Source organism: Onychomys torridus, chromosome 8 (assembly GCF_903995425.1).
Source record: "Onychomys torridus chromosome 8, mOncTor1.1, whole genome shotgun sequence".
In the NCBI taxonomy this organism is placed as follows: domain Eukaryota; kingdom Metazoa; phylum Chordata; class Mammalia; order Rodentia; family Cricetidae; genus Onychomys; species Onychomys torridus.
In genome coordinates, this window is record NC_050450.1 from 103,100,823 (window position 1) to 103,117,282 (window position 16,460).

A 16,460-nucleotide genomic window follows, 5' to 3' on the forward strand; every position below is an offset into this window, starting at 1 on the left:
ACTGGCTGTTCTGAGTTCATGAGTGCCATGGTCCTGTCATGACCAGAAAACACCGTTTTTCTCTGATCTTCCCGACCTCTGTTGCTTACAGTCTTTCTGTCCCCTCTTCCACAATGGTCCCTGAGCCCTGGGAGCATGTTCATATGGCTGTTTTAACACTTTAATGGCACAGTTGAGTTGTGACCGGGGTCATATTGTCCACAACACCCAAAATACATATCTGGCCTTTTACACAAAAATTGGGAGGCCGGCCAGTGGTGGCGCACACCTTTAATCCCAGCACTCAGGAGGCAGAGCCAGGCGGATCTCTGTGAGTTCGAGGCCAGCCTGGTCTCCAAAGTGAGTTCCAGGAAAGGTGCAAAGCTACACAGAGAAACCCTGACTCAAAAAACAAAACAAAACAAAAAAAGTTTAAAAAAAAATTGTGAAAAAAATGTAGGCTTCATGAAAATAGTGGGGTACAGGGACAGTCTTGTTCACTCATTCCCAGAGCATCACATGGTCCCTAGCTTCCAGTGGGTATTCGTAAAACCTTTCTGGTTTTTCCTTTTATTTATTTATGTATGAGCGCTCTACTTGCATGTACAACTTTATGCCAGATGGGGGCATCAGATCCCACTATAGATGGTTGTGAGCCACCATGTGGTTGCTGGGAATTGAACTCAGGACTGCTGGAAGAACAGCCAGTGCTCTTAACTGCTGAGCCATCTCTCCAGCCCCCCCCCCCTTTTTTTTCTTTTAGACAGGATCTCTGAGCCCAAGCTAGCCTTGACTTGCTGTGTAGCTGAGGGTGACCTTGAACTCCTTATCCTCCTGCCTCTACCTCCTGAGTGCTGGGAATTACTGGCATGTGCCACCAGACCTGGTCTTAGCAATGATGGGAACCGACTCCAGGGTCTGTTGCATGCTAGGCAAGCACTGTACCAACTGAGCCTCAGCCTCGGTCCCTAAAGAATTGCTTTTAATGATAAAATCACCAATTATTCTGTCTTGTGGAAGAAAGAGATAGAAATTCAGGTCAATCACCCAAAATCTCTACAGGGCTTCCCATTCAGAAGCAGCGTCTATGAGAGTCAATAGCATGGATTCTGGAGTCACTGAGTTCAAATCCTGAGTCTGAATTTAACAGTCATTATATTGAGAGGTTTGATCAAATTCTTTTTTCTCCCTTTATAACATGAAAAAAAAATAATTCTAACTTGTAAAGACTGAAGTTAGATGACAGATAAAGACATCATGGTGGTACATACCTTTAATCCCAGCACTTTGGAGGTGGGACCCTTTAGGAGTTGAACAACCCTTTCACAGGGTTTGAATATCAGATGTCCTGCATATCAGATATTTACATTACAAAACAGCAGCAAAATTACAGTTTTGAAGTAGCAACGAAAATAGTTTTATGGTTAAGGGCGAGGGAAGTCACCCCAACTTGAGGAACTGTATTAAAGGGTCACAGCTTCAGAAAAGTTAAAAACCACTGAGGTAGAGGTGGATCTCTGAGTTCAAGGTCAGCCATCAGGTGAGGTCCAGACCAGCCAGGGTTATAGAGTGAGACCCTGTCTCAAGAAAACAACAATAAAACAAAACAAGAAACCTTCTGTTTGCAGTAAGCAAACATCAGTCGTGATGGTGGTCACCAGGGCCACCACTTCCCATCTACTCTGCTCTACATTAGACTCCAGGACTCTGCAGAGCCTGGAAGGCCTTTGTGAATTCCTAATGCTTTCTCTTAGTTCTGTATCCAGCCCACGTCCTTAGAGTAACAGCTAATCACATTTCAGGGAAACTAAGCGACTTGCTCCTAGTGTGCCCATAGTATAGTCAGGTCTGTCCCCAGGGCCTCTAGCTGCTGCCCTGGAATGTATCCCATTCAGGCCCAGATCAATAACAATGAGGCATTGGTCGTGTATTTGGATAGTTTTAATCATTAGCTTTGGGTATGCTGCCAGGACCCTTTTCTGACATCGCATTTTTCATAGGGAGAATCTGCAGTTTGATGAGTCACACGCTCGGGCCTTAAGGCCCCTTCAGAACTGCTAATGCATTTCAAACGACCAGTAATGACATATAGCAAAGCATGAGGTGGTGGCGGCTGCCAAGCCCACCCCATCCCAAGAGGGTGGCTTGGAGCCAAAACTGCTGTCTGGGAGCCTCCCAGCAGGGAACAGAGGGCGTGCACTCAAAAGTAAGAGTGAAGGGCATGTGAAGAAGGACCTCTGAGCAGAGATACAGAGGCAGAGAAGCACCTAGGGGCTGGCAGCAGCTAGAAGCCATTGCCAGGCCAGGCTCTGCCCAGAAGGAGCCCAAAGGAGAGGCTGCCCAAGAGCCATAGCTGGAGGAAAGGGTCCTGGGAGAAGCTGTGGTCTCTGCTAGAGGAGGGCTAGGTAAGATAGCAGGAAAAGGCTCTCCAGCCTAGCAACAGCAACCTCTGCCTAGGCCACACCAGACCCCAGAGATGGGTTCCAACAGGCTGGTCTTCCCAGCTGTCTGTCCACCCTATTGGTTCCCTTTTGCTAGTATTCAGCCTCTCTTAGTCAGGGTAGTCCACCCTTCCATCCAGTGATTTGACCACCAGAAGAATGGTTTGTATGGGACAGTTTTGCCACTCAGGAGACATTTGGCTATATCAGGAGACAGTTTCGATTGTCATGATTTGGGCTCCCAACATCTAGTCAGTAGAAGCCAGGGGTACGTACAGTGCTTGGTCGGCACAGCCTGAATGTGTGAATCAGCCAATGGCCCGAGGGCTGAGGTGAGAAGCCAGGCTGTGAGCTAACTGCCCTGGCCTCCTGGTGCCGGTCAGCCTTGCAGTCCCTCCTTCCGTCTCTACCGGGCCCTTCCGGGAACCCTCTGCTCCATCCTCTGGCTGAAGCAGCTCCATCTCAGTTGCCTATTGGGCTGGATCTTGGTGTTGTCCCCCAGCGTGGCTTCCTCCTAGGTTTGGCAACTTTGGCTCCCACCCAGGTTGCAAACCGCCCTCACACAGCCAAGCCCTTTCCTCAGCTCTCCTAGCTCACCCCACCCACCCCGCTCTGTCTATCCCTCACGGCCCAGCTCCAGTTCCCCGTCTCCATCCTCAGCTGCCTCCCAGTAGTTCACCCAGATTGGATCCTTCTAAACACAGAATAAAGCAGACTTGTCTAGAGCTAGCCAAGGTCATGCTCAAAGCTGGGGGTGCTTTCTTCAGTTTCATGCCTGAAGCATTTGTTCCCCTCTGGAGCGCCTCCCTGGAAATACACTCACTTTTATCTCACTGTTACTGTGGGTCCTGGGACTGCTGAGCCTGGTCTGGCACAGGCTCCTTTGGTTGAAGAGCTAGGGGGGCCTGCCAAAAAATGACCTCACCCTGTTGGCCGTGGGGGACTAGACGCTCAGAACGTACGGGAGGAAGCAGCAGCTTGGGAAGTATATGGCTGTTAGGCACCAGGGAGGTCTGAGCTGAGGAGGCTGGCCCTTCTCTTTGTACCCCTCCACCCGAGCCTAGGATCCCACCTCACCTGTTCAGCCCCCATAGCCCTACCCTGGCTCCGATGCAGCAGAGAAAGGGATCCTGAGATGGAGTCGGCTGAGGCCGAGGTGGATCAGTAAGCCTCTGTATTGCTTTCATTCCTTCCTTCCCCCAGCACCCCACCCCCACTCAACTCCCCGAGAGCAGGAGACCCCCAGGACATCAGGCACAATCTGCCCTGCTTCACCGTCTCCCCGAGAGCACCATGTTCCAGATCCACCTGTGCCACTGGGGCCAGCTGTGCAGGAGGGCCGGGACTGGGCCAGGGCGGGGACCCAGCCTTCACTGCAGCCCCACCAGCTCGGTGATGGACGGGGCATGCACCATGAACTCCTCATAGTGACTGAGGAACAGCTGGAGGCGAGCCAGATAGGAGTCCTCATTATAGGGCAGCTGCTTGTCAAGAAGAAACTTCGATACCAAGGGCTTCACCTGAGGAAGAGTCACAAAGGGAGAGGCCTCTGAGTCGCCGGCCTGCAGCAGGCTGCCCACCATTGAGCTCTCCCTTGTCGAACCCTAGCCATTCTCTGCTGGGGAAGCGAGGGGCTGAAGTGTTGGAGAGCTTTCAAATCCTTCTACCCTACCCTAGAGGGAGGGATGGCCTCTCACCCTCACTCTCCACAAGACTCTTGACTACATGCCCACCCTCTTCAGCTCCCTCTGCTAAGCATCTTCTTTGGGTCAAATATTTCAGATCTAATTTCATCCTCAAAATCATCAAGATGAACCCTGTCCCCTCCCATTTTACAGACAAGGAAACTGAGGCTCAGTGAACTTGCCCAGAGTCCTATTGCTACTAGAAAACCCAAGTGACTCTGATATAAAGCCCATGTTGTTACTTGTACTCCAGGCTGCCCTTCCTGGGTGACCTTTGAAGAGGCCAGTGAGGGGACCTAGAGCTGAGATGTACCTGGAGGTTCCCCATCATCCACCCTCAGGCAGGCCCTTCCTCCCTTCCCTCTTCCCAGCCTTTGGCTACCTTCAGGCACATGTGGTCAGAGAGCCAAGGGAAGAGGTGATGTTCCACATGGCAGCTGATGAGTGAGTGGCCGAATGCCCAGTCCAGCAGTGGCTGCCGTGGCAGGTTCAGCACCCCCAGGCTCATCATATGAATCCTCCGGGGCTTCTTGTCCAGGGAGAACATAGGCAATCCGATGTGCTGTGATAGACATATGGGTCACACCCTGTCGGGGCTTAGACAACCCTGGGTCTGTCTTCACCAAGCGTACAGGGGCCAGTGGGACCCTAGAAGTGTAAGAAAGCTCTAGCCAAATTCCAGGGCTAACCCAGTCTGCAGTGAGCTGAGTCTTTCCCACATCTGGGCTTCTCCCCATTTGGGCAATGAAGGGCATCTTTTCAGAACCCTGGTATTCAAATGCCCCGGACTCACTGCTTGTTCTTGTGACCCTGCATGCCTCACACCAGTAGCATGCTTTTACCCGTGTGTCAAAGCTCAAAGAAAGCAAAATGAGGGCCCAGCCAATGCCATGAGGCAGGCCAAGGGCAGGGCAGGAGATGGAAGTTCTTTGAGAACAGCCAGGAGTTTGGCATTCAATGCTGGCACCATTTCTACAGGGAGACCTCGTTGCTCCACTATGGGTGAAGACCTGGTAGATCTCTGCACAATCCCCTGGCACTGGGCACACCTACTGCTAATTACTCCATCCTCTCACTGTGTCCCATCTACTTGTTTACCTCCAGGTAACCTAGACCCAGGGAGGTGCCTGACCCAGGGAGGTGCCCAGTGGAGAAGGAATTTATATGTACTGATTGAACGAAACAGTAGAAGGGGATACGTAAACTTGACCTTGAATGATGGGTAGAGTTTAGACTGGAGAAGAAAGCAAGGAGGGTCTCTCCAGGACCAGGCAAAGGCTTCATTGAAACCCAGACTTCCTGTGATGACCCACAGTGACAGGGGAGGAGCAGGAATTGGGGAAGCATTCTTTGGTGACCTCTCTCTACCTAAAGCTTGAGTCTGGACAGCTGTAGATGCTCCTCTTAGCTGCCTGAATCCAGGGCTGGGAACTTGCTTACCTGGAAGATGTTGACATGGAGATAGGGGTGGGCCAGCAGGGATCTGGCGAGCAGCATGCAAGCCAGCGCTGAACTGGGGCTCTTGAAGCCCGACACATTCAAGAGCAGCCAGTACTGAGAATAAAGGCCCAGGGACATGAAGCCCAATGTCCGAAGTGCCACCCTCAGCTCTTCCTTCCTCAAATGCTCTGTCAGGGGGACAAGATGTGATGTAAGGGAGAGCCATCATGAGCCGGCTCCATGGTCACCACAAGTGTTAAGGTAGAGGAGTGCTCTGGGTGTGTTCAGTGAACCTAGACAGCATGAAAGCATATCCTCCCTTTGCACCCTGGCTAAGGTCAAGATCTGCAGTGTGGTTTGTACAGGACATCCTCAAAGTGATCCCACACACCCTAAAATTTTATGTTATAATTTTGTGGGGTGTGTGTGTGTATGTGTGTAAGTGCTAGTGCCCATGGAAGCCGGAGGTATTGATTGATTCCCCCTGAAGCTGGAGTTACAGGGGATTGTGAGCAACCCAGTACAGATGCTAGGAATTGAAGTCTGGTCCTCTGGAATAGCAGGAAGCCCTCTTAACCTCTGAGCCATCTCTCCAGCCCTTACAAAGCTCCCGTATATTTATGAGCTCCTTCTATTTTCACACCATCCTTGAGCAGGTGAAGGACCTACGGCAGGCAGGTCAAGTTACCTGCCCACAGCCACCAGCCAGTAAGTAAAGGAGAGACCTGGACCAGGTCTGGGGATCTTTCCACCCAGCTTGGCTGCCTCGGACAGTCTTGACTTATGGCTCCCGCTGCCTTCCACAAGCAAGGTCCACAAAACCAGGAGGGAAGGAAAGAGGGCTGGGGCAGGTCATCAGGACACTCCAATGTGGTACTCACCAAGAGCTACCAGTGGAGTTAGGATGGGGATCAAAAGCGGTGCAAGGAACATGTAGATGTAGCGGTTGAGGCACGGGATCTTCCATGTGCTTGAGTCTCCCAGGCCCACCACGTTGGTGTAACCATGGTGCATGTTGACATGGCTGAACTTACCAAACTCTGCAGGAAAGGCTGTGCAAACCTAGAGGGGGAACCAAAAGGGCACTGGGTCCATGTCAGACACAACTGAACAAAGCAGAACCCAAGGAGCCTCAAGAACACCTCCACCCTTCCTACCCATCACTCCTGAGCCCTCCTCCTCTGCATCCACAGTAATCTAACTTGTCCGTCATCTCTCAAGCGTTTGTGGCCCCTGTGAGGCAGCCAGGCATCTGCTTGGTGTTGCTCTGCAAAGCATTTAGGGACAAGGAAGTTGGACCACTGGATTGCCACTCTCTCACTGGCTACCTGCTAGATAACTTCTCAATCTTCAGAGGTTGCCTGTCCGTGCAGGGAAAGCTGGAATCGGCCCCAATTATTTTAAGTGTGTGCCTGGCAAACAGCTGTATCTTCCTGACACTGCTTGGCAGCCTGAGCTTGGAGGAGTAAGGAAAGGTTTCCGGGAGTGGCTTGAGGGTGCAAGGGGGTCACTTCCTGTAGAGCCTGAAGGGGTATTGGGGCACTAATATGCACAGAGCCAATATCTCCCTCGAGTGACTCTTTGGCAATGCCACTCACCAAAGCTCAGCACACACTCTGGCAAGGAGAGAGCAGTCATTCTGAATGCAAAAGAGGTGCTAGGTTGTTTCTTATGTAGATATATGCAGATGAGCATGCAGATGTAAGGCTTCAAGTGTTTTATCCAGGCCAGAAGATTTTGATGACTTTAGTGAAGATGCTTTCCTGTTTCCAGCAGGGGAAGCTTCTCCATACTAGCTGCTGTGAGGCAGGCAGACTGCAGGGCACATGCGCTGAGCACCAGATCTCAGAGTCAGGCCTGCCTTACCCACTGGTCTGCCAGGGTATGCTTTATACCCCTGGGGATCTGCCCCACATAGAAGAAGCTAATTCCTTTTGTTTGTTCTGTGTGTGTGTGTGTGTGTGTGTGTGTGTGCGTGCGCACACACACACACACAAATGCCATGATGCACGTGAGGAGGTCAGAGGACAACTTTGTTGAATCAGTTCTCTTTCCACCTTTACACAGGTTCCAGGATCAAACTCAGGCCACTAGGACTGTATAGTAGCTGCTTTTACTTCCTGAGCCATCTCTGTGCACCCGAAGAAACTGTGTGCTCTTCCCCAAGAGATGCCAGCTGAGTGCATCGCCCTCCCTGCTCACGGACAGTTGATTTTGCTTCTGGCACCTGCTCCCTCTCTCTCTGCAGCCCACCAGCAACTGTTCTTGGAGAGTCAATGCCAGAACCAGCCTGGAGCCTGATCTAGACTGTGCATCTAGAGACGGTACCCTCAGGTACCTAGAGGCTTCTCAGAAAGATCCCAGGCACAAGCCGAGGCCCTCAGGTGTGACTGGTGATTCATAATGTGACTTGAGACTTGGTACCCACTTGCAGAGCCAATGGGTGATTTTGCCTTTTTCTATGAATAAGAACTTACCTGAGGTTATTTCATAACTAGATTTCTAGGTCCCCCCTTTTTTGTGTATGTGTGTGTCTGCATGTAAGTATGCACACTTACGTGTAAGTGCTCACTGAGGCCGGAACCCATTCCATCATATTCTCTGGAGCTGGAGTTACAAGACTTGCAAGCTGCCCAATGTGGGTGCTGGGAATGGGACTCTGCAAGAACACTGGGTGCTCCTAACCCCATCCAACCCCCTCAGTCCCATTTAGATGTTCTCTCCTGAGAGAGAGAAGGGAGTGATTTGAGGAGAAAAGAGGAAGTATGTAGACTGTAGTATGTTGATTGTAGTATGTAGTATGTGTGCCCGTTACCCATCCACTCAAGAACAATGGGAAATGATTGATGCTGCTGAGTTACTTGTAAAATGGGTTGTGTCCTTTCTGTAAACTGCCTTCTATTCGTTGTAATTGTTTGAGACAGGATCAGGATGTGTGGCCCAGGCTGGCCTAGAATTCTCAGTCTCCCTGTCTTGGCCTCCTGAGTACTGGCCACCACACCCAGCTGTAAAGGCCCATTTCCAAGTCTTACCAAAGAGGTTTCCTCATCCAGACTCAGACAAAGTTCCAGAAACCTCAAGGTTGGTGCAGCTTCTTAATAGCACTCACCAACCTCTGTGGCAGTGCCTTCAGGAAGACTCAAGGGTGTCCCGTCCCTACAGCTTTCACACTCAGAACACTCCAGATGTGTTGGGAGCAGTGTGAATGGGTGTGGGTTCCTCTCGATGGCTTTTTGTTTACACTCCAGGGCCCTCAAAACTCCCATTCATTCATTTGTTCATGAATGTAGTTGTTTGTTCACTTAAGCATCCTGCAGCACCCGAGGGTGTGTGTGGGGGACCCATGCTAGGCCTGTGGGAACACCAGGGGCAGGCAGGAAAGACCCAGAACCTCATCCTGTAGCTCCTTCTGGCCGAGCAAGCTCGCTGCTGGTAGGACTGTGGCCTCGCCATTGTCCCTCTCTTATTCTCAGAGTGGCTAAGTCACACCCCGTCCATTCCTAGTACCCCGAGGACCCACACTCAGGCATCTGCATTTCCCTGAATGCAGCAGCTGTGAAAACCCAGACTGCAGTAACACCCATGTCATTTTATTTGGGGTATATTTATTTAAAAAAAAAATACTGGTGGCTTATTTGAAGCTCAGTTCCCCCCCCCCATTGTTTTGACGGACAAACCTACTGCTGGCGCCATCACCCAGAGCTGGGAAGGGACTGCCTATTCCCTGGGAACCGGGCAGAGGGTGCTTAGAGAAGAAAAGGAGCTGGGCTGACCACAGCCTGCTGTCCCCCACCTGAGGGACAATGACCACCACCCTTCTTTCTAACCCTGCCCATATTGCTGCCCCGACCCCTGGCCCATTTCAGGAGGGGCCCCATGATGGCCTTGGCTTCTACCTGGAGACCTAGATTTCACCCTTGACCCTTCTCGCTCCGCCACCCCTCCCATCTTGCTCTCTACGGCACCCAGCCAACACCCTCCTGCACCCCAGCCTGAGCCTAGGATCTCTCCTATCTTCCTCCTGGCCTCCCTACCGCCAGCCTCCAGCCAGCTTCCTGCCTCATCTACCACAGATCCAGCTAGCAAGTGACCTAGTTTCACCCCATTCAGGTCTTGCTGCTGTAATTCCATACTTGGTTTTAGTCCTGCAAACTAGTTTTTGTTTATTTGTTTTTGTTTTAGACAAGGTCTCAAACTCCCTGTACAACTGAGGATGACCTTGAACTCCTACCATGTCTAGTGCTGGTTACAGGTGTGGCCCACCAGGCCTGGTTTTATGCAGCACTGAGGATCAAACTTAGGGTCCTGTGGTTTTGTGCAGACCAGGCAAGATCTCCACAAGCTCAGCCCCAGCCCCAGCTCCTGTTTATGTAACAGGAGAAAATAAAAGAAAGAGGGGATGATTAAAGAAGGAACAGAACTAATAACTTGGGTGATGTCCCAGGAGGAAAACTTAGCCTCTGACTTTGTTTTTGAGACAAGATCTCACTATGTAGACCAGGCTAGCCTTAACCTCACAGAGATCCACCTGCCTCTGCCTCCTAAGTGCTGGGTTAAAGGCTTGTGGTACCATACTATACCACCCCTGGACTTTTTAAGCTCTGTCTCATGGCAAACCTCTTCGACTACAAGACAAAGTACCGAATCCTCTGCCTGGCACATGGGCTTTCTTGGCCCCTGTGAGGACCTGGTGGCTTCCAGACACCTCACCAGCTGCTCTTCTAAATTTTTTCCAGGGTTTCTCAGCCTCTACGCCACTGATTTTAAAGACCAGGCTGCTTCCCCTACACCCATCCATTTTTCAAGTGTCTCTGTGTGTGTGTGTGTGTGGATGTACGTGCACATGGGCGGTGAGTGTACATGTGGAATCCTGAAGTTGACGCAGGATTCCTCAATCACTCTTCCACGTTATCCTGTGAGGCAGTGTCTCTCAGGCCAACCCAGAGCTTGCCAGTACAGCCAGTCGTGATAGCTAGCTTGCTCTGGGGATTCCACTCTCTCTGCTTCCTGAAGCAGGACTTATAGGTGAGCCGACATATCCACCCATCACTTATGGGATTCTGGAGATCCAATCTCCCATCCTTACGCTTGTGTGGCAAACACTCATCCCCACAGCCAGTTCATGTCACTTCTTGGGACTGTGCATATTGAAAAATCTATACATGTGATAAAAAGGCAGAGAACTGAACACAAGTGCCAACGTCAACTTCTTGGTTTTGATATTGAATGACACATAAATGTAATTACTGGAAGGAAACAGGAATGACTGATCCAATCTGCTAGACTCTCCCCCCTACACTGAGATGTCCTGTGAATCTGTAATTATTATAAGACTTGAAAGTTTGTGTACAGCAGTGTATTTGGTACTGAATATCTGCATTGGTCCTCTAAATAAGACTTTAAAAGTAAAAAGAGACAGACAGACAAGCGCACGCGCGCGCACGCACGCACACACACACACACACACACACACACACACAGAGAGAGAGAGAGAGAGAGAGAGAGAGAGAGAGAGAGAGGGAATAGTTAAAACTGGGGTGTAGCTCAAAGACGGAGCAGGTGTCTGCTACACACAAGACCCTACATTCAATCCCTAGCACCAAAAAAGAAAAACTGTATCAGCCATGGCAGCTCTTATGCAAACAAGAGTCCTGATGGGAGCAAGCGGAAGATGATGAGATGGCCCAGAGGGGACAGCCGTGATGGGGCTGCTCTGGACTCAGCCAGGAGGGAGCAGATGAAATCAGGACTAGGCTTGGGATTCTCTATGATTTTACCACAGGGAACCTAAGGGTGGTGACAGGCATTCCCCTGTGGGACACAGTGAGCTGCACAGGATTCCTACTGGATCAGCTGTGGCTCCACTCCCACAGCACAAAGCTGAGTGTGCAGGAGGGTTTAAAGAGGAGACACAATAAAAATCTTTGTGACTAGCATGGCTGGTTCCTGCCCATTCAGGAGAGCATCCTTGGCTGTGATACTAAAGGCTTTTCAGAGGTTAATCCTCAAATTCAGAACTTAAGCCATAATAACCTGCTCACTCTATCTTCTGGTCGTCCTAGCATAACATCCTCCCCTGGCCAACTCCAAGAATATACCTAGCAGCCTGGGTGATGTAGCCAGGAAAGAAAATGTGTGCTGGTTAAGACCAAGGTAGGAACTTCCTCAAGTAGGCCAGAAAGGGGTCCTCAGAGGAAACTCATCTGGTATGGGTAGGGGTTCGTGATTTTGAACACAGCCTAGAGTGATAGCCCTATTCTATTCTGTGCTTCTGCTCTCCAGAGTCACTGGGTCAGAGAGAGCCTGGTACCACACTAGCTTAGACCCAGCAGGCCACAAGATAATATTACCAAAGAAAACCAGAAGGACCCTGCTGATGCCTGGAGCTGCAGACTCTGTAGAATCCCCCGAAGGAACCCAGGGCCTAAGACCAGATATTCTGCAGTAATCGTGTCTCTAGGAGGATGACTGGAGAAGACAGCAAGAGATAGAAGTGAGAGTCTGGGATCCAGGAAGAGTCCCGTGCACCTCGGAGGTTTCCAGGCCAGGAGAGCCTGTCCTGTGCCAGGTAACCCAATACCAACCAACACCTGCACCACTCTGCCAGGCTCTGCAGCCTCACAGTTAACAAGCACATAACAACAACAAAACGAACTATGGAAAGCAGTCCATGCTACCCTGCAGCTGTCTGTCCTCACCATCTGGAAAACACAAAGAGGCACTATGGCTCATGGAAGGCCTGGAAAGTTGCACTGTCTCACCCAGTGCCCTCGCAGAGTTAACGAGGAGGCTGTGTTATCACGCTTGTGGGTTCCATGAAGAAACTAACCCCGGATATAGAATTAACCTTGCTCAAGCTCGGCGCCACTATTGGGCTGGGACTCCAATCAAGGCACAAGGCTCCAAAGACGTTGCCCTATACATGCCAGCTAGGTGGGGCTGGCCCACACTCCCCCATACTGGGGAACCAGTCCTAGAGAGGAACCAGAGTCATACCCTAAGGTTGGAAAATAGAGATGCCTCCCTGCCTAGGTCACTTGGAGAGCCTGCCTGGCAAAACTACTTCTGATAGCTCACAGCTCACCAAAGCCCACTGCAGCACCGTCAACTGTGCCACAACATGACGGGGGAATCTAGGCCTTTCCTCCCCAGCCACAAAAGTGCATAGGCCTGCAGAACACGCGCACACACACACACACACACACACACACACACGCACGCACGCACGCACGCACACACGCGCACACACCCCACTAGATAACTTTCCTGTAGACCTTGTCCACAGGTGGAATGCAAGGTCATGGCCAGCAAATACTGATGGAAGAGCTGCTAAGAACTGGGTCAGAGGACGAGGCAAAGATGAGGCCACGGAACCGAGTTCACATGGGACAAAGCTGTGTGCAACAGACAGAACTCGGGCCGAAGACTGTCTGGTTCCGCAGGTCACTGTGCTGAGGTTCTGAAGGAGGTACCAAGCAGGGCAGGCCAAGAGGACATTCCAGTGTCTCCTCCCTGCCTCCACTCCACACAGAGGAGGGCTCTTCTGTCCCCCAGGCAGTCAAAATCGGAAGTCTTTGCTTGATCATCGGGCATCAGTTATCTAGCGACCTGGTGAGAATGCTTCAGAGCAACCTCCACATAACCCTCCCCCCCCCCCCCCCCCCCCCGCACCGCCCCCTGCAGTTGGTTAATCTGTGATTGACAGCATTTTCTATTCCCTGGCTGCCGCCGGCTCCTAGCACGCAGCACCACTTTAGAAAACCCAAGCAGGACTAAGCCTGCCCTCTGAGTCCCAGCACTGGGATGCTGTTTACACAAATGATACAGACATCAACCCTGCCTCCCCCAGCAGGTTACAGACCCTGACCCCAGGCTCCAACTGTGCCTCCGGGGCCTAGGCAGACCCAGAGCTTCCTGGAAAGGGAAGTATTTTAAAATTGACCCTAGGAATCCACAGCCTATGGGTTCTTCATGCCCCTACCACTTAAGAAGCCTGGGCTCGTATTGAGGGGAGGAGAGGACAGGGAATGCTAGGTAAGCAATGTTCCCACCACTCAACTGATGTGGTATAGCAAAAGGTGTGTGTGTGTGTGTGTGTGTGTGTGTGTGTGTGTGTGTGTGTGTGATGTTTACCTAAAGCTGTATAAAAAAGTTACATGATTTAGGGGGCAGAAGATATGGCTCCACAGTTGAAAGCAATTACTGTTCTTGCAGAGGACCTGGGTTTCATTCCCAACACCCATGTTGAATGGCTCCAATTCCTGGGATCTGATGCCCTCTTCTGGCCTTTATGGGCACTGCATGCATGTAATGCACACATAGTCATGCACTTGCACAGACATACCCATAAATAAAAAGAAGGACCTTCACAATCACTCAGCAAGTTCAACTTGTGGTCAAGCCTAAAGGCCTGAGCTGGATCCCCAGAACCCGTATGGTGGCAAGAGAAAACTGAGAACGAACCCCTGCATGTTGTCATCTGATCTTCACTGGTGTGTCATGGCACATGCAACCCCCCCCAAAACAAACAAATAAATGTAATAAAACAAAAATTATATAAAAGTTAAAGAACAGTGGCCTAGCTTTATAAAAAGATAGCTATTGGGTTGGTTGGTCCCAATAACGAGTCCTTTCTAGACATACCTACTCCTGCTAGCAGCTTCCCCATCTATTCCTAGGGAACCTGGGTGGCTAGGTAGGGGTCCCCCTGGAGCAGAAGAGAGAACAACGTTGGCAGAGGAGCTGGGGCGGCCTGAAGAACAACTTTCCAGTGGCCTCTGCCTTCCTAGTGGCTCACGGGTGAGAAGGCAGAGCAAAGAGGGGTGGGAGGAAGGAGAGAGACAGCAGAGCCCTTCCTGGAGCGTTAGAGGAGCAAAGAGTGTCTCAAGACGGCTCAACTGCCAGCAGGTGTGAGAGCAGGCTGCAGAGCTGGAGAGCAGGCTGCAGAGCTGGAGTGCTGCAACACTGTCCCACCCCCACCCCCACCCCCACCCCCACCCCTGTCTGCCCTTCAAACAATAAGCCATGATTGCAGGCCCCAGAGGCTTCTGTGAGTCACACAACCCCAGAGCAAGACTGGCCAGTTGTAGGCCTCCTGGACCTAAGGAGAAACTTCATCCACCTTAGGCCTAGTGCTACAGAGAGCGCTGAAGGAGTCCAGGGACGGGAAAAATGTTTCTGCCATTCAACCAATGAAGATTATCACAAGATAAGCCAAGTTCATTGTCAAAGGCAGACACTTGGCTCTGTAAGATGCAGGACTAATGCCAGCTTCCTCTCAAGGGCTTGGAGGAATACATGGATGCACACACACACACACACACACACACACACACACACAGGGGGGGGGGGGATGTGTTGTTGTACACTACCCACTAAGGTCCACCTACCCTCTGCAGCAGCTGCTTGCCAACATGGATGGACACATACAGATGCCCAGCAACTGCCTGCCCCACCTTTGCCAGCCTCACCTCCACAAAGAAAATCATCAAGATCTTGTTCCAGCGTTTGGACTCCGTGAGGGCACCATGAGTGGCCAGGTGGCTGCCCTTGACCGTGAGTGTGTAATGGCAGATGCCCAAGATTGTGATGCCAGTGGTAAAGGCCAGGACACTATGGAAGCGTAGGCACAGGAACCCTGCAAAGAGGAGGGACCAGGGATCAGGATCTTTGGCCAGCTTTTGAAAATACGGGCCCAGACCAACATGCACAAAATTCCCCAAAGAAGGCCAGCCCTGGGCCTGTGGCAGGCAGGTTCCTGGGCCTGAGAGGAGTGGATTGGCTCTCTGTGGGATTTGGGACACTAAAGATCCCCCACGGGCTTGCCAAGGATATCCTGCTGTCCACATTCTTCCAGGTCACCCTCCTGAACCCCAGCCAGAGCAGAGATGGGGACTGGTTGTCACAGAGCCATTAGACCACAAGAGGTGCAAACTGCTTCTTCAGTCCCACTCTGCCCATCTCTGGCGTCCCTTCCGTGCCTGACACCATCCCCTTCCCCATCCATTTAGGACCCCTTGTGCAACTTTTCCCTCCACCACTTGCAAGCATCGGACTTTCTCCCACCTCCAGCAGGACGTGGAGTAGACACCCTCCAACTAGACTTTGGAGACTGAACTGGGATCCAGGATCCTAGAGTCCTGAAGATCCCCTCCAGCCTGCACCACCTTCAGCCCCGCGCCACCCCCAACCGCAGCCGGCGCCTTTGTCTCACCCGCAGGCAAGGCGAGCAGGCTGACGGCGAGGATGGCGCAGTCCACACCGCGGCGCTCCCACCAGGAGCTCGCCCGCACCACGTCCTGCACCTGCCGCTCCAGCTCGCTCAGCAGCACCTCAGCAGCGCCGTCCCCCGGGGACGCGCTCTGTGGCGCGGGCTCCATGGGATCCCAGGACACACGGGGCTGGGGACAAGCGAGGAGGACCGGAGAACTCAGGTGTGAGCGGCCGCTGCTCCCGAGAGAAGACAAACGCGCGGGGGGAGGGGGACCGGGGCGGAGTCACCGGAGTTGGGACACCACTAGCCAGAAGTCACCGGGAGACGCTCCGTACCTTCTGGCACCGGCAGCCGTGACCCGTGACCTAGGCGGGGCCTAAATGCAGCCTCCCTGCCAGTGCGCTGCACCAGAACAGCTCGGAGAGGGAGGAGCCAAAGCGAAGCACGGGGGGGGGGGGGGGGCCTGGGGTGGTGACCCTGAGACAAGGACCAAACTGAGGTAGAGGAGTCAGCGCTGGGGGAAAACAGGAGACCCGCGAAGGTCTTAGCTGTTCATCCACCTCCTCCCCTCCCTCTCCTCTCAGTTTCCACCTTTGGTTTGCTCTGCATTCTTAGGCCCAAAACCTGAGTATTTCTTTTTAAATTTTATTTCATTAAATTAATATGTGTGTGTAGATGTGTACGGTGTCTATGTGGAGTTCG

At 51.9% G+C, this 16,460-nt stretch overlaps 1 protein-coding gene across 1 annotated transcript; it reads right to left on the reverse strand.

The window, feature by feature from the left end:
• Nucleotides 1-1,905: 1,905 nt before the first annotated feature.
• Nucleotides 1,906-16,159, reverse strand: Fads6 (fatty acid desaturase 6). The gene is made up of 6 exons (XM_036197393.1): nucleotides 15,759-16,159; nucleotides 15,016-15,182; nucleotides 6,427-6,607; nucleotides 5,546-5,733; nucleotides 4,488-4,667; nucleotides 1,906-3,940 (listed from the first exon to the last, which is right to left on the reverse strand). Exons 1-6 carry the CDS (start codon nucleotides 15,922-15,924, stop codon nucleotides 3,791-3,793), a joined length of 1,032 nt encoding a protein of 343 aa, XP_036053286.1. The 5' UTR covers nucleotides 15,925-16,159; the 3' UTR covers nucleotides 1,906-3,790.
• Between the last annotated feature and the right edge of the window lie 301 nt (nucleotides 16,160-16,460).

Bases quoted from the DNA above. Each gene is read 5' to 3' on its own strand.
- Fads6 (XM_036197393.1), bottom strand. From the start codon at position 15,924: ATGGAGCCCGCGCCACAGAGCGCGTCCCCGGGGGACGGCGCTGCTGAG. The intron at 6,608-15,015 runs GTGAGGCTGGCA...TTCCCCCTCTAG, and splicing joins TGATGATTTTCTTTGTGGAG to GTTTGCACAGCCTTTCCTGC. The intron at 4,668-5,545 runs GTAAGCAAGTTC...TGTCTATCACAG, and splicing joins TCCATGTCAACATCTTCCAG to CACATCGGATTGCCTATGTT.